The sequence below is a fragment of the Chiloscyllium plagiosum genome, unplaced genomic scaffold, assembly GCF_037043375.1.
Source record: "Chiloscyllium plagiosum isolate Xiang-an unplaced genomic scaffold, Cpla_swu_hap1 HiC_scaffold_5, whole genome shotgun sequence".
NCBI lineage: Eukaryota > Metazoa > Chordata > Chondrichthyes > Orectolobiformes > Hemiscylliidae > Chiloscyllium > Chiloscyllium plagiosum.
Window position 1 is genome coordinate 132,592,303 of NW_028270143.1, and position 17,765 is coordinate 132,610,067.

Sequence of the window (17,765 nt, forward strand, 5' to 3'; positions counted from 1 at the left end):
AACTGATCTGACCTCTGATGCAGTGACTGTTGGGATAGGTTCGTCAGGACTTGTCGGAATAGGTGTTACCTCTCCGCCGAAATTCTGCTCAATGCTTTGGGGGGAGGTGTGAATGTCACTCGGGGAAAAGGAATATGCTACTTTGGTTGGGCGGTGGCAGGAAGTGTAAATGTCCATTGGAGGTAAAGGGACATAATTTGGAGTGACCTTTAAGAGGGTTTGACAATGTCATATGTGTGTGTGAGTGAGAGAGAGAGACAGTGTGAGTGTATGATAGAGTGTGTGTGTGAGAGAGTGTGTGTGTGAGAGTGTGTGAGAGAGACAGAGAGTGTGTGTGTGTGTGTGTGAGAGAGAGAGAGAGAGAGAGAGAGAGACACAGAGTGTGTGTGTGTGTGTGTGTGTGTGTGAGAGAGAGAGGGAGAGACAGAGTGTGTGTGTGTGTGTGTGAGAGAGTGAGAGAGTGAGAGAGTGAGAGAGTGAGAGAAGAGAGGAGAGAGAGGATAGAGGGAGAGAGAGAGAGAGAGAGAGAGAGAGAGAGAGAGAGAGAGAGAGAGAAAGAGAGTGAGAGTGAGAGAGTATTAGAAGGGGTGGTGAATGTTCCCTGGTTGGGAGGTTACCATGGTGAGGAGGCGGGGGATGGGGAAGGGGCACTGTGATCCCTAAGGGAGAAGGTCCTGCTCCTCAGCAGGAGACTGAGGGGTAGAAAGGATTGTTACTCACCTCCCATGTCAAAGCCAATGACCGGCTTTGCACAGCCACCCGTGCGTGTGGTGAGTGCATAGCCAACGACGCCTCCTGCTGGACCTGAGAGGATAGCCCTAGACCCACTGAACTGCTCCATCGGAGTCAGCCCACCATCAGACTGCATGAACAGCACTCGAACATCCTAGAGTGAAAGAGCATTAGCATTGAGAGGGCTGAAGGGATCTAGTCTTTGTCCTAAACTAACGTGGAGTGCTTTCCCACGTCCTACACCACCTGTGTGGACGTTGCTGAGCAGGGCCAAAGTTTCCCCCACCTGTGATAGTCAGTCACTGGGAGACAACATGGATTACTCATTCTTTCTCCAGTTCTTTACACTCCCCCGTGAGAATGGAAACCCACCCTGCTGTAGATCACAGCTGCAGCTCAGCAACACTAACCTTCCTGCACGTTCCCAAAGACAATCCTTTTGTTAAGAATAATGTAGAGTTTTAAGTTTTTTTTAGAATTAGAATTAGAATTCCTACAGTGTGGAAACAGGCCCTTTGGCCCAACAAGTCCACACCACCCCTCCGAAGAGTTTCCTACCCAGACCCATTACCCTACATTTACTCCTGACTAATGGACCTAACCTACACATCCCTGAACATTATGGGCAATTTAGCATGGCCAATTCACCTAACCTTTGGACTGTAGGCTGAACTTATAGTTTGTACTTTGTGTGTTAACAAAGAGGAGACTTGGTTTAGTTTCACTTTTGAGTGCTCTTGTGGTTTAGTGATGAGAAATGTGGAGATTGATTTTGGTTACATGACTTTTAATGAGGTTTTAAACCCTAGAGGTGAACAGTTCATTTCATTATAAAAGGTCGAGAAAAAAAGCACTGTGATGTAGCTTACAACAGGAGTTCAGTGACAAAGGTCAAACAGCCCAGAAAGCAAGTGGGTCTGGGCGTAGTGTTTGCCAGAGAATGAAGGTCTCCTGGGCACTAAGTTTAGGGATCTTGCATCGTTACTCTGAAAATAATGTAGAGTTTACTTTGGTTTATGGTTGATCTTGAGGCAAGATACCTGATGAAGGGATAAAGCATCTAGGGACTGCACAGAAATTCACCGAAAGGAAACTGGTTGTAGCTGGACCATCCAGAGTCTGAGCGAAGAGCCTTAGTATAGAGAGTGCTAACTCTTCACTGAGATTTGAGTGCTTATAAGGATAATACAGGAACAGAAGGAATAGTGCAATTTTGAATCCATTCTTGATTTTTGTTTTTTTTCTTTTTGTTTTGTTTAACAAGTTTTTATTCTATGTTAAAGGTACAGTGGCTGCCTCTTGTGACAGTTACAAAAGAACAAGGTTAGGATCCATCTGCCAGGTTACACTGCTGAGGTCCAGCTTATCCCGTTGTGACGTCAGTGTAGTGACTGTAACATCAATAGCTAGACCTCCTAGAATACGAGTTCCCTAACTGGAGCTGTTAATCTGGTTCAGTCAGGGAGCCCTGGCTAACAGATAGAGTCATAGAGTCATAGAGATGTACAGCATGTAAACAGACCCTTCGGTCCAACCCGTCCATGCCAACCAGATATCCAAACCCAATCCAGTCCCACCTGCCAGCACCCAGCCCATATCCCTCCAAACCCTTCCTATTCATATACCCATCCAAATGCCGCTTAAATGTTGCAATTTTACCAGCCTCCACCACTTCCTCTGGCAGCTCATTCCATACACCTACCACCCTCTGTGTGGGACATTTGCCCCTTAGGTCTCTTTTATATCTTTCCCCTCTCACCTTAACCTATGCCCTCTAGTTCTGGACTCCCCGACCACAGGGAAAAGATTTTGTCTATTTACCCTATCCATGCCCTTCATCATATGGTGGGCGGCACGGTGGCACGGTGGTTAGCACTGCTGCCTCACAGCGCCAGAGACCCGGGTTCAATTCCCGCCTCAGGCGACTGACTGTGTGGAGTTTGCACGTTCTCCCCGTGTCTGCGTGGGTTTCCTCCGGGTGCTCCGGTTTCCTCCCACCATCCAAAAATGTGCAGGGTCAGGTGAATTGGCCATACTAAATTGCCCGTAGAATTAAGTAAGGGGTAAATTGTAGGGGTATGGTTGGGTTTCGCTTCGGCGGGTCGGTGTGGACTTGTTGGGCCGAAGGGCCTGTTTCCACACTGTAATCTAATCTAATCTAATCTAATCATTTTGAAAACCTCTATAAGGTCACTCCTCCGCCTCCGACACTCCAGAGAAAACAACCCCAGCCTGTTCAGCCTCTCCCTATAGCTCAAATCCCCCAACCCTGGCAACATCCTTGTAAATCTTTTCTGAACCCTTTCAGGTTTCACAACATCTTTCCGATGGGAAGGAGACCAGAATTGCACACAATATTCCAGCAGTGGCTTAACCAATGTCCTGTACAGCTGCAACATAACCTCCCAACTCCTGTACTCAATAATCTGACCAATAAAGGAAAGCATACGAAACGTCTTCTTCACTATCCTATCTACCTGCGACTCCACTTTCAAGGAGCTATGAACCTGCACACCAAGGTCTCTTTGTTCAGCAACACTCCCTAGACCTTACCATTAAGTGTATAAGTCCTGCTAAGATTTGCTTTCCCAAAATGCAGCACCTCACATTTATCGAAATTAAACTCCATCTGCCACTTCTCAGCCCATTGGCCCATCTGGTCAAGATCCTGTTGTAATCTGAGGTAACCCTCTTCGCTGTCCACTACACCTCCAATTTTGGTGTCATCTGCAAACTTACTAACTGTAACTCTTATGCTCGCATCCAAATCATTTATGTAAATGACAAAAAGTAGAGGACCCAGCACCGATCCTTTTGGCACTCCACTGGTCACAGGCCTCCAGTCTGAAAAACAACCCTCCACCACCAAACTCTGTCTTCTACCTTTGAGCCAGTTCTGTATCCAAATGGCTAGTTCTCCCTATATTCCGTGAGATCTAACCTTGTTAACCAGTCTCCCATGGGGAACCTTGTTGAATGCCTTACTGAAGTCCATATAGATCACATCTACTGCTCTGTCCTCATCAATCCTCTTTGTTACTTCCTCAAAAAGCTCCATCAAGTTTGTGAGACATGATTTCCCACACACAAAGCCATGTTGACTATCCCTAATCAGTCCTTGCCTTTCCAAATACATGTACATCCTGTCCCTCAGGATTCCCTCCAACAACTTGCCTACCACCGAGGTCAGGCTCACCGGTCTATAGTTCCCTGGCTTGTCTTTTCCACCCTTCTTAAACAGTGGCACCACGTTTGCCAACCTCCAGTCTTCCGGCACCTCACCTGAGACTAGCGATGATACAAATATCTCAGCAAGAGGCCCAGCAATCACTTCTCGAACTTCCCACAGAGTTCTCGGGTACACCTGAACAGGTCCTGGGGATTTATCCACCTTTATCCCTTTCAAGACATCCAGCACTTCCTCGTCTGTAATCTGGACATTTTGCAAGATGTCACCATCTATTTCCCTACAGTCTATATCTTTCATATCCTTTTCCACAGTAAATACTGATGCAAAATATTCATTTTGCATCTCCCCCATTTTCTGTGGCTCCACACAAAGGCTGCCTTGCTGATCTTTGTGGGGCCCTATTCTCTCCCTACTTACCCTTTTGTCCTTAATATATTTGTAAAAACCCTTTGGATTCTCCTTAATTCTGTTTGCCAAAGCTATCTCATGTCCTCATTTTGCCCTCCTGATTTCCCTCTTAAGTATACTCCTACTTCCTTTATACTCTTCTAAGGATTCGCTCAATCTATCCTGTCTATACTTGACATATGCTTCCTTCTTTTTCTTAACGAAACCCTCAATTTCTTTAGTCATCCAGCATTCCCTACACCTACTGGCCTTTCCTTTCACCCTGAAAGGAACATATTTTCTTTGGATTCTTGTTATCTCATTTCTGAAGGCTTCGTATTTTCCAGCCGTCCCTTTACCTCTGAACATCTGCCTCCAATCAGCTTTCGAAGGTTCTTGCCTAATACCATCAAAATTGGTCTTTCTCCAATTTAGAACTTTCAACTTTTAGATCTGGTCTATCCTTTTCCATCACTATTTTAAAACTAATAGAATTATGGTCGCTGGCCCCAAAGTGCTCCCCCACTGACACCTCAGTCACCTGCCCTGCCTTATTTCCCAAGAGGAGGTCAAGTTTTGCACCTTCTCTAGTAGGTACATCCACATACTGAATCAGAAAATTGTCTTGTACGCACTTAAGAAATTCCTCTCCATCTAAACCCTGAACACTATGGCAGTCCCACTCTATGTTTGGAAAGTTAAAATCCCCTACCATAACTACACTATTATTCTTACAGATAGCTGAGATCTCCTTACAAGTTTGTTTCTCAATTTCCCTCTGACTATTAGGGGTCTATAATACAATCCTAATAAGGTGATCACCCCTTTCTTACTTCTCAGTTCCACCCAAATAACTTCCCTGGATGTATTTCGAGGATATCCTCCCTCAGCACAGCTGTAACGCTATCCCTTATCAAAAATGCCACTCTCCCTCCTCTCTTGCCTCCCTTTCTGTCCTTCCTGTAGCATTTGTATCCTGGAACATTAAGCTGCCAGTCCTGCCCATTCCTGAGCCACATTTCTGTAATTGCTATGATATCCCAGTCCCATGTTCCTAACCATGTCCTGAGTTAATCTGCCTTCCCTGTTAGGCCCCTTGCATTGAAATAAATGCAGTTTAATTTATTTGTCCTACCTTGTCCCTGCCTGTTTGACTCATTTCTGTTCTCAACTGTACCAGTCTCAGGTTGATCTCTTTCCTCACTATCTCCTTGGGTCCCACCCCACCTTACTAGTTTAAATCCTCCCGAGCAGTTCTAGCAAATTTCTCTGCCAGTATATTAGTCCCTTTCCACTTCAGGTGCAATCCGTCCTTCTTGTACAGGTCACTTCTACCCCAAAAGAGATTCCAATGATCCAAAAATGTGAATCCTTCTCCCATACACCAGCTCCTCAGCCATGCATTCATCTGCTCTATCCTCCTATTCCTGCCCTCACTAGCTCGTAGTACTGGGAATAATCCTTTGAGAACCTCCTTTTTAAACTTCTACCTAACTCTCTGTAATCTCCCTTCAGAGTCTCAACCTTTTCCCTTCCAATGTCGTTGGTTCCAATGTGGACAATGACCTCTTGCTGGCCCCGTGAGAACATTCTGCACTCTCTGAGACATCCTTGATCCTGGGACCAGGGAAACAACACACCATTCTGCTTTTTCTCTGCTGGCCACAGAAATGTCTGTCTGTTCCTCGGACTACAGAATCCCCTAACACAATTGATCTCTTGGAAGCCAACATACCCCTCATTGCATTAGAGCCAGTCTCAATACCAGAAACTTCGCTGTTAGTGCAATGTTCCCCTGAGAACCCATCACCCCCTACATTTTCCAAATAGCATACCTGTTTGGAATGGGTATATCCACAAAAGACTCCTGCCCTAGCTGCCTACCTCTCTTACCCTTCACGGAGTTAACCCATCTGTGTGACTGTATCTGAGACTTTCCCCTCTTCCTATACCTGCCATCCATCACATACTGTTGCTGTTGCAAATTCCTCATCGCTTCTAACTGTCTCTCCAACCGATCCATTTGATCAGATAAGATTCGCATCCAACTGCATTTATGGCAGATATAATCCGCAGTAACCCTTAAAAACTCTCTTTAAACTCCCACATCTGACAAGAAGTACATCTCACTGCAAAGGCCATTTTTGCTCCTTCACAGTCTACAAACCCAGAAAATAACACCGTCTTATTCCTCCACAAAACACTGTACCAGGTTAAATTAATAGAACATAGAACATAGAAGAATACAGCGCAGTACAGGCCCTTCGACCCTCGATGTTGCGCCGATCCAAGCCCACCCAACCTACACTAGCCCACTATCCTCCATATGCCTATCCAATGACCGCTTAAATGCCCATAATGAGGGAGAGTCCACCACTGCTACTGGCAGGGCATTCCATGAACTCACGACTCGCTGAGTAAAGAACCTACCCCTAACATCTGTCCTATACCTACCCCCCCTTAATTTAAAGCTATGCCCCCTTGTAATGGCTGACTCCATACGTGGAAAAAGATTCTCACTGTCGACCCTATCTAAACCTCTAATCATCTTGTACACCTCTATCAAGTCACCCCTAAACCTTCTTTTCTCCAATGAAAACAACCCCAAGTGCCGCAGCCTTTCCTCACACGATCTTCCTACCATACCAGGCAACATCCTGGTAAACCTCCTCTGCACCCGTTCCAGTGCCTTCACATCCTTCCTATAGTATGGCGACCAAAACTGCACACAATACTCCAGATGCGGCCGCACCAGAGTCTTATACAACTGCGACATGACCTCAGGACTCCGGAACTCAATTCCTCTACCAATAAAAGCCAGTACGCCATATGCCTTCTTCACCACACTATTTACCTGGTAGAACATAGAACAATACAGCACAGAACAGGCCCTTCGGCCCACGATGTTGTGCCGAACATTTGTCCTAGCTTAAGCACCTATCCATGTACCTATCCAATTGCCGCTTAAAGGTCACCAAAGATTCTGACTCTAAAGAACCCACCCCTGACATCCCCCCATACCTTCCACCCTTCACCTTAAATTTATGTCCCCTTGTAATAGTTATCGCTTATATTTTAAGTTTAATCAAGAGACTTATCTCCAAAAAACATATAATCAAGAAATAAACCACTGTACTCACTACTGCAGCTATAAAAAAGGAAACATCAGAAATACTGACAACTGTCCCTGAAGAGGCAGTACTAGAGTCAAGAACTGTTCCCGTGTAAATAAACAGTGACTCGGTGATGGGATACCGACCTCTGTGGAGTTATTTCAATCAGCTCAGGTCATAATATCACAGACATGAATGCATTTCTGTACAGACTAGCACATTCTCATTCTCATAACCACCCAAATATTCCCATTACCATCTTCACATTCCCACACACTCCCATGCACATGTAAACACAACGCACACATGTATTGTTTCATTTCATTCTCAGACTCAGAGAATTCCTGGTAGAACAGGAGGTGGTAACGAGCCAACCTTAGGATTACAACCGAGAGACTTGCTGGGAGAAAGTGTGGACTGCAGATGCTGAAGATCAGAGTCAGGAATGTGGTGCTTGACATGCACAGCTGGTCTGGCAGCATCCAAGGAGCAGGAAAATTGACATTTTCGAACATAAGCCCTTCATCAGGAAATTCCCAAAACGTCGATTCTCCTGTTCCTCGGATGCTGCTGACTGGCTGTGCTTTTCTGGCACCACATTCTCAAGTGACTTGCTTGGCCATTTCAGATGGCATCGTGTAGGAGATGACAGATTTCCCTCCCTCAACGGCACTTGTGAACCAGGCTTTATTACTACAATAATCTGGTAATTTCATGATCACTATTACTGAGACTAACTTTACATTCCAGTTTATTTCTAATTGGTCAGATTTAAATTTCGCAACTGCCAAAGTGGAATTTAATCTTATTTCTCAGAAACATTTACCTCAGCCCATGAATTAACATTAATGCAGTAACATAGGTACTAAGTCATTGTACTCCAAACATGTCCAGATACTCACGTGCTCACCAACACATGCAAAAACCACATTCATTCACACACGCTCAATACTGGGGGATCACTGAAATGACAAGAAGTTTGAACAGATTTTCTGTAAACTGAGATCTAGAAAATAACTTTCTTTTATAATATAACCCCCTTACTTTGAGACTGTCCTGGAATCCTGCACAGAAGCCATTGAGGTATTTCTTAATGCACGGTGTCAGGTAGGCATCAGCACAGGCTGTGTAACCACGAGGGACAGCACGGATCATGGGCATCACCTCCGAGGACAGTGAGATGTGTTTGAACCCGAGTTGCTTTGCCAAATCCCCAATTTGTTTCTCGTGATGAGGCCATCTAGAGAGACAGGGGAGAGAGGAGGGAGGGAGGAGGGAGAGAGTGGGGAGAGAACAAGGATCATCAGCTACTTGCAAGATTAAATCCGAACACTTAAATCATAATTCGGAGCGGAATGTTCCAGAAACGCTCGCTCTGGAACAGATAGCCTGGGGAAGAATATTCTTGAACTGGCAGCGTGCAGAAACATTCCAGAAACAACAGCTGATAGGAGGGAAGTTCCAGAACTGTCATCTTGGTGAGAAATGATTCAGAGTTGTCAGGGCTCAATTTTTAAACAGGAATTCCAAGGGAATGTTCTAGAATGACCATCACCAGGGATGTTACAGGTGAGAATATTAATTTTCCAGGCACAACAGGGGAGCACAATGACTCAGTGGTTATCACTGATGCCTCACAGCACCAGTGACCTGGGTTTGATTCCAGATTTGGGTGACTGTCTGTGTAGAGTTTGTACATTGACCCGTGTCTGTGTGGGTTTCCTCCCACATTTCAAAGATAGAGTGGTCATGCTAAATTACCCATAGTGTCCAGGGATGTGCAGGTTAGGTGGATTAGCCATGGGAAATGCAGGGTTATAGGGACTGGGGAAGGGGTGGGCCTGGTTGGATGCTCTTCGGAGGGTCAGAGTGGTCTCGATGGGTCAAATGGTTTGGCTACATATGGCAGGGATTCTATGGTTCTATTACACTGTAATCTCCCTGCACACACTCTTATATAACAAGGAAAGGGGAGCGCAGGGATGTTTCATGGCTAACAGGGAATGTTCTAGAACAAGCAGCAAGGAGGGTTAAGGGCTGTGTTGTTAATGCCACTTGTCTTACATGTAGGAATGGAGCAGGACCACTGCCAGGCTCTGGATGCCCCTCAATAGGATGCCCATCAGCTGCCCTTTCAGCTGTGACATGTTCACGGCTTTCCAAACCTCTACACGCTCCCCTGTGGCTCCTGCAACAACACAAAGAAGCATCAAGTAATCTTTCAAGACGTCCGCTCTACAAACTCACTCCCAAAGGAAGAAATGTTTGGATTTATCAAACCATGTTTTCAATGCAACGCAATGTCGCAAAGTGCTCCCTTGACAAGAGATGTTAAAAAACATAAAAACATAGACTTCTCCACCTGTCTATCTTTCCTTCACTGTGCAGTGGGCATTAATGAGTGGTGCAATTACCATCAGTGATGCAGAAGAGCTTGGAGCTAAAACAGTGCAGAGATTTTGGGGTTGGAGAAGGCTATTGAGACAAGGGGAGTGCAAGGCGACTGTACGTCTGAAAGGAAGGAAACGAGTTTTAAAATCTCACTGGGAGCCAGAGTAAGTGTGCGAGTACGGAGCTGACAAATGAACAGGACTCGGTCGGATTTACAACAACGGCAGTGAGTTTCTGATGACCATGAGGTTCCAGAGAGTGGAAGATGGGAGACCAGAGTTGGGTTAGAAAAGTTAAACCAAGGTGTAACAAAGACTTGGATGAAGATTTCAGCAGCTGAAGGGTGTGCCGGAGATGCCTGGTATCATGGAGATGGAAAGAGGCAGTCTCATGACAGAGTGAGTATAGGATTCAAAAACTCATCTCAGCGAGACAAAACATCAAGCGTCAGAAACTCTGAGGGATGGAGGGTGAGAGATATCAAACCCTGAAGATTAAGGTGTGGTTCTTGGTGAATCTCCTGTTTTATTGATAAATGGTTACAGTGAGCGGTTAAATTCTATGATTTATTCTCGATAAGCAGAGACATGGACACCACCTACCCAGTGCTGTCTCCAGGCCAGCCTGCTTAGGCAGCTGGCAGCCATCCTGCTGCAGAACTACTCGCTCATCAACTTCGATTACCTCTTCGTATAATACCTCCGGCATTACAATCTCCTATAGGAGGGAGAGAGAGGCAGGGTATGAGAGAGCATGCAGAGAAGGCAGAGACGGGCAACAAGGAGAGAAAAAAATCAGAGTGAGCAACCATGCATCTGGAGGGAACGTAATGTAGAAGGGAAAAAAAGGGAAAGAGAGAATATGAGCATTAGTGTAAAAGGAATTGTAGGACAAAGAGGGAGAGGCATTCTTCTGCGGGAGGTTTGTGTGTGTGTGTGTGTGTGTGTGTGTGTGTGTGTGTGTGTGTGAGAGTGAGTGAGAGAGAGAAAAAGAATGTGTGTGTTTATGCGAGAGAGAAAGCATAAGTATGCATGTGTTTGTGTGAGAGAGTGTGTGTGTTTATATTTGACAGAGAGAGAGAATGCGTGCGCATGTTTCTGTGTGTGAGAGAATGTGTGTGCATGTGTTTGTGAGTCCGTGTGAGAGAGAGAGAGAGATTGTGTGTGTGTGAGAGAGAGAGAGAGAGAGGGAGAGAGTGTGTGTGTGTTTTTTTTATTTATTCATTTTTTTGTGGGATGGGAGCAATGCTGGCTGTGCCCAGCATTTATTAGCCTGTCCCTAGCTGCCCTTGAACCACTACAGTCCATGTGCTATAGGTTGACCTACAATGACCTGAAGGACGGAATTTCAGATTTTGACTCAGCGACACTGAAGGAACAGCAATATATTTACAAGTCAGGATGGTGAGTGGCTTGGAGGGGAACTTGAAGGGGATGGTGTTCCCATGTATCTGCTGCCCTTGTCCTTCTAGATGGAAGTGGTTGTTGGTTTGGAAGGCGCTGTCTGAGGATCTTTGGTGTGTAAAGGGAAGAGTAAGAGAAAGAGAGAGAGTATGCAAAAAGGGGAGAAGAGGGAGACAGGCACACAGGGAGGGAGAGATAGAGCTAGTGACTGCATGATGAAGACCATTCAGTAAATATTCCTATTTTCCTTTCCTCCAATTAAACCAGCAGAGCTCCATGTTAAACTTCATCCATCACTGCCCTGCCCAGGCCACAGGGATGTCCACCAGCTGGAGGGTGTTCCACATCACCTTTTGTTGTTGCATGAAGTCGTCATATTAAGTGCCGATCTCACTGGGCAGCAGCGGATCTTCCCTGGAGCTTAGGAACCAGGACTGGAAGGATTAAAGTTCAAAGGTGAAGGAAGGTGGGATGGGGTAGTGGGGGTGGGGTACTATGGAAGGGGGGAGGAGGGTGGGATGGGGTAGTAAGGGGGGGCACTATGGAAGGGGAGAGAAGGGTGGGATGGGGGTGGTGAGGTGGGGGGCACTGTGGAAGAGGGGGGGGGGGAGGGTGGGATGGGGCTGGTGAGGGGGGGCACTGTGGAAGAGGGGAGGAGGATGGGATGAGGTAGTGGGGGAGGACTATGGAAGGAGGGAGGAGGGTGGGATGGGGGCACTGTGGAAGGATGGAGGAGGGTAGGATGGAGGAGGGTGGGATGGGTGTGGTGAGGTGGGGGGCACTACGGAAGGGGGTGGGAGATCAAAGGCAGGAGCAGCGAGATGGCTTTCAATTGCACTTTCTGATTCCGAGTCCTTTGCTCAGAAACTTGGTGCAGGATTGATCCTTCTTGCACTAACTGCCTTTTTCAGGAAATGCCAGTGGCAGTGGGGCGGGAAAGCAATCCACAGTGTGCCAATAAAATTCCAGCTACTGCATCAGGATACCATTTTGGAAAACATAATCTCAAAACTCATGAGCAATGACCTCCATTGCACCTGCCCGTCTGGGTGAAAGTTAAATCCCTGTGCAGCTTACGGTCCCAGGATAGGCTTCTGACGTTTCTGAGCATCACAGGAATCGGGAGAACTGCTCCAAGAATATGACATCCCCACCCCCCCACCAGCCAACCACAGGATCCTGTTTCCCTTTGTTACTTTTGAATTCCAGGTCTCCCTGGCTGCTAGCCTCTTCCACTGCCGGAATTATGAATAAAATGGAAATTGCTAGAGAAACTCAGCAGGTCATAGAGATGTACAGCACAGAAACAGACACTTCGGTCCAACTTGTCCATGCTGACCAGATATCCCAACCTAATCTAATCCCATTTGCTAGCACTTGGTCCGTATCCCTGTAAACTCTTCCTATTCAGATGCCCAACCAGATGCCTTTTAAATGCTGTAAGTGTACCAGCCTCCACCACTTCCTCTGGCAGATCATTACGTACACACACTATCCTTTGCACGAAAACGTTGCCCCTTAGGTCCCTTTTAGATCTTTCCCCTCTCACCTTAAACCTATGCCCTTTAGTTCTAGACTCCCCCACCCCAGTGAAATTACCTTGTCTATCCTATCCACGCCCCTCATGATTTTATAAACCTCGATAAGCTCCCCCCTCAGCCTCCGACACTCCAGGGAAAACAGCCCCAGCCTGTTCAACCTCTCCCTATAGCTCAAACCTCCAACCCTGGCAACATCTTTGTAAATCTTTTCTGAACCCTTTCAAGTTTCACAATATCCTTCCTACAGCATGGAGACCAGAATGGCACACAAAGATCAGGCAGAGAGAAAGAGAGGGAGAGATGAAGAATAGATGTTAACTACAGGAACAGATTAACTACTGAATGCAAATAAGACATTGGAGACAGGGTGAGTGAGGGATTATCATATTAAGGAGAATTCATGCTCTGAAGTTGCTGAACTCGATGTTGAATCCTGAGGCTGTAAAGTGCTAAAGCTGAAAGTGAGGTGCTGTACCTCCAGCTGTTGTAACAACATGGGCTTTGTAGACAGGCAGGAGACTGGGAGAACACAGCAAGTCAGGCAGCATCAGGAGGTGCAAAAGTCAACATTTTCAGGTGTAACCCTTCTTCAGGATTCGGGGTGGGTGTAGGGGGAGCTGCAGATAAAGGGGGTGGTGGGGGCAGGGTGGTGAATTGGGATAGGTGAAGTCAGATAGAGAGTATGACCTAATTGGTCAATGGGAGGAATAGGTCCAGTTGGTGGCAAGGAGGAGTGGAAAGGAGGGGTAGGAGCAGGGAAGGGAGTCAGGGGATGGGATAGGAGGTTATTTGAAATTGGAGAACTCAACGTTAAGTCCTCCGGGCTGTAGGCTGCCCAGGCGGAAAATGAGGTGTTGTTCCTCCAATTTGTGGTTTGGTTCGTTGTGGCAATAGACGAGGCCAAGGTTGGTCATGTCGGAAAGGGAGTGGGAAGGGGAATTAAAGTGGGCGGTGACTGGGAGGTGGTTTATCACAATAGTTACCCCACTTGTCCCAGCACCATTCCTTCAGCACCTGTCCTTTCTGAAGACTCAAACATTGTGCTCCCACTCCTGCTCAGCCTTAAGTCAGCTCTCTGCTAATGCGTCAAGTTATTTGAACTGAACCTATGCTTCTGAATCTCCTGCTTAATCCCTTAAACTACATATTTCTTCAGAGAACTCGGACATAGTTAACGGCTTCTAAAATGAAACCCTGAATGTCCTGATTTCACACACCTCAAATAAATCATCCCCATTTGCTCTGTGGATAACAATCCCAGATTTTCCAGCCTCTCTTCTACTCACTGATCTTATGCCGGGAAATCTCTATTGCTCCTTATCCAAGGGTATGACAATGGAAAGAGTTGTACCTATAAAGAGACACAAAACTCCAGCTGTGGCTAAAAGAGTGATTTGTGAAGGTTTACCAGGTCGAATATCTTCGGCCGGGACTGGTTACCAATGTGTAGCAAGTCCTTGAACCCTTTGGTGATCACCAGTGCGACTCGCTCTCCCTTTCGCTCCAGCAGTGCGTTTGTGGCGACGGTCGTTCCCATCCGGATCCAGTCGATCCTGGAAGTGTCAATCAGACGATCCTGAGGCAGCTGCATCCCTGTCTCCTGTCACAGGCACACACAGAAAGCTGAATCAATGGGAGACACTGCTGTGCACACTCTCCCTATAGGACAGCCTAATGCTAGAGTGTTCAACACCCCTCTTTCAGAAAGCCAGTGGGAGCAATGCCACTGGGTCCACTGCCCATTCTTCAGCAATGTTCTGTGCATGATGCCACAGGTCTCCCTCAATGAAATCAGTGTAATTCTGTTAGGAATGACACAGGGGTCTCTTCCTCCTGCAGTGATTTGTGCACAAAGCCACTCTCCTCTAATGATTTCCTGAGACAATCCATGAGTTCTTCTTTTCCAAATATTGGAGGATAAAACCGGAACCCACCTTAACACACCATTGTAAGCTTTAATTTTATTCGATACTAACATGCACCTTGAAATCTAATGACACTATTTTCAGTCTGTTCTTTTGTACATAAGCATAAGCGAAGCTCCAATTAATTTCTGACACATCCATTCAAACACACACAACTGACATACAATCAATAAAGATGTCCCCATGCCTATAGAGAGCACAGTGATTTACCTCCTGTAGTATTCTCCTGATACCCTCGGTGGGAGCATCTTGGTAATTGGCTGGGTCCTCAGAGAGCAGTTTCATGACACGAATTTTGCCCCCCGGACACCGGCTGAAGATATCGGTGAAAGTTCCACCGCGATCGATAGCAAACTGAAACTTCTCCGGTTGCACCATGGCTCAGAGCTGCAATTCAGGGTGTGGCTGTCAGGGAGAGACGGAAAAGCACGTTGGCATGGAAACCACCTTCATCTGTCTCCTTCACCTCAACTCAGTGCCAGTTACTGCACATTGCTCGGAGGCTGACTGCTGTTGGGTTAAGAGAGCTCACTGGGCTGCGACGTGCACTGAGGTGGTTTCCACTTCACTGCAAACTTGTGTCAATGGGGACGCCCCGGCCACAAAGTCAAAACTTTGTGCTTCAGGTCTCCTGTGCTTCAGGTCTCCGTTCAGAGACTTAAGCAAAAATTCCAGGCTCCCAGTGCAGTATTGAGGGTGTGCTGTACGGTCGGAGGGTCAGTGCTGAGGGAGTACTGCACTGTTGGAGGGTCAGTGCTGAAGGAAGTGCCACACTGTGGGAGGGTCAGTGCTGAAGGGAGTGTCGCACTGTCAAGGGGTCAATGGTGAGGGAGTGTCACACTGTCAGAGGGTCAGTGCTGAGGGAGCATTGCGCTGTCAAGGGGTCAGTGTTGGAGGGTCAGTGCTGAGGGAGCACTGCACGATCAGAGGGTCAGTGCTGAAGGAGCGCTGCACTGTCAGAGGGTCAGTTCTGAGGGAGTGCCACCCTGTTGGAGGTTCCATGCTGAGGGAGTGCCGCACTGATGGAGGTTCAGTGCTGAGGGAGTGCCACACAGTATGGGGGTCAGTGGTGAGGGAGTGTCACACTGTCAGAGGGTCAGTGGTGAGGGAGTATCACACTGTCGGAGGGTCAGTGCTGAGGGAGTGCTGCATTATCAGAGAGAGAGTGCTGAGACAGTGCCGAACTATCAGAGGGTCAGTGCTGAAGGAGTGCCACACTGTTGGAGGGTCAGTGCTGAGGGAGTGCCAAACTGTTGGAAGATCACAGGTAGACATAAAAGATCATAGCACTTTTGAAACAAGAGTGAAGGAGGTCCCCACAGGCTCTGGTACCTATGTTTATCCCTTATCACAGACCCAACACTGATTTGTTCACTCCCACACTATTGTCAGTGCCTGTTTGCTGTGCATTAATTAATTCCCTTATATCCGACATTCCAACAGTGACTAGACTTTAAAAAATACTTTAGTAAAACACTTTAGGATATCCTGAGAAAATTAACAACACTGTCAAATTGCCAGTTATCTTTTTGAGTAAATGTAAATGATAGATCTGCTATAAAAAATGCCAGAGTTAATCTTGCTAATATTAAACTTGCAGACCCTCTTGCCACCCTGACGTTGTTAATATATAATAAACCTCTGCAAACCAATGTGTGTGTTTATGAATCTTTGTTAATCTGTGAACTTTGTTTTGTAACTCAGTTCCAAACCTTACCACACTGTGTAATTTCAAAGTGGCAGGAACTTGTTCAGTGTGATGATAAAAGCTGGAAGGCCAATTCTGTTGAACACAAATTGATACAGACTCACCTGAGGCACATGTAGTAACAATGAATAAATCAGCATCCACACTCCCAATGTCCCCCTTGATCATCCAGTGCCACCTAGCTGTGCTGGAAAGCTTTAGAAATTCCTTCAAAGTTCAATTATCTTAAAAGCAACAAAAGGAAAGCCACCAGTTAGAATTATTTTAAACAGGTAAGTGTGTGGTTTCCAGATAGGGCAAGAATTATAGGGCAGTGGGGACAACAGGGTATCTGACCACCCTCCTTAGTCCTGCTCCAATTCAATACCCTTCCCGTCAGTATATCCACAAATCCCCTGCCCATTTGATCCTGTCAGTTTAACCCCAATCCCATCAGTGTAACGTCCTGAATCCCTCAGTCTAATCCCAATCCCATCAGTCTAATGCCCTGAACCCCTCAGTCTAACCCCAATCTCATCCTTTAATGCCCTGAACCCCTCAGTCTAACCCCAATCCCATCAGTCTAATGCCCTGAACCCCTCAGTCTAACCCCAATCCCATCAGTCTAATGCCCTGAACCCCTCAGTCTAACCCCAATCCCATCAGTCTAATGCCCTGAACCCCTCAGTCTAACCCCAATCCCATCAGTCTAATGCCCTGAACCCCTCAGTCTAACCCCAATCCCATCAGTCTAATGCCCTGAACCCCTCAGTCTAACCCCAATCCCATCAGTGTAATGCCCTGAACCCCTCAGTCTAACCCCAATCCCATCAGTGTAATGCCCTGAACCCCTCAGTCTAACCCCAATCTCATCCTTTAATGCCCTGAACCCATGTCAGTCTAACCCCAATCCCATCAGTCTAATGCCCTGAACCCCTCAGTCTAACCCCAATCCCATCCTTTAATGCCCTGAACCCATGTCAGTCTAACCCTTATCCATCTAAACCAGTGTAACTCCAAAGCTCATTAGTTAAAACCCCCCCCCAAACCCCAGTCAGTCTAGTTCCCCCTCTTCTAACCCTGACTACCCCCCCATCTGCCTAACTCATTGACAGACTAATCCCCCTGTCAGTCTAACCCATGTGATCCCCTGACAGGCTAACCCCACAAACCTGTCAGTCTAACTCACTTGATCCCCTGACAAGCTACCCCCCCAATGCCTGTCAGTCTAATTCACTCGGACACCTCTCTCCTCTTTCTCCCCGTGTCCCGAAGCGGAGACCGTTGCGCGGCGAGGCCCCGCCCACTCCCAACTTCCACCAACCACAAACGGCGGGACGCGCCCGCATCGTCCAATCACCAATGCCGACACTTTCTGGCCACTCGGACAGAGAGG

The 17,765-nt window shown here is 46.8% G+C and overlaps 1 protein-coding gene across 3 annotated transcripts in view; it reads right to left on the minus strand.

The window, feature by feature from the left end:
- Positions 1 to 17,643, minus strand: part of oplah (5-oxoprolinase, ATP-hydrolysing) — a 74,862-nt gene extending 57,219 nt beyond the window's left edge. Inside the window, exons 1-8 of one of the 3 annotated variants that reach the window (XM_043690964.2) lie at positions 17,615 to 17,643; positions 16,495 to 16,614; positions 14,893 to 15,087; positions 14,166 to 14,357; positions 10,416 to 10,530; positions 9,487 to 9,610; positions 8,467 to 8,662; positions 721 to 886 (exon numbers count right to left, since the gene is read on the minus strand). In XM_043690964.2, coding sequence (XP_043546899.2) covers positions 721 to 886; positions 8,467 to 8,662; positions 9,487 to 9,610; positions 10,416 to 10,530; positions 14,166 to 14,357; positions 14,893 to 15,060 — 961 coding nt within the window. In that variant the 5' untranslated portion in view covers positions 15,061 to 15,087; positions 16,495 to 16,614; positions 17,615 to 17,643. The other 2 variants (XM_043690961.2, XM_043690962.2) reach the window with 2 other exon arrangements.
- Positions 17,644 to 17,765: the final 122 nt, after the last annotated feature.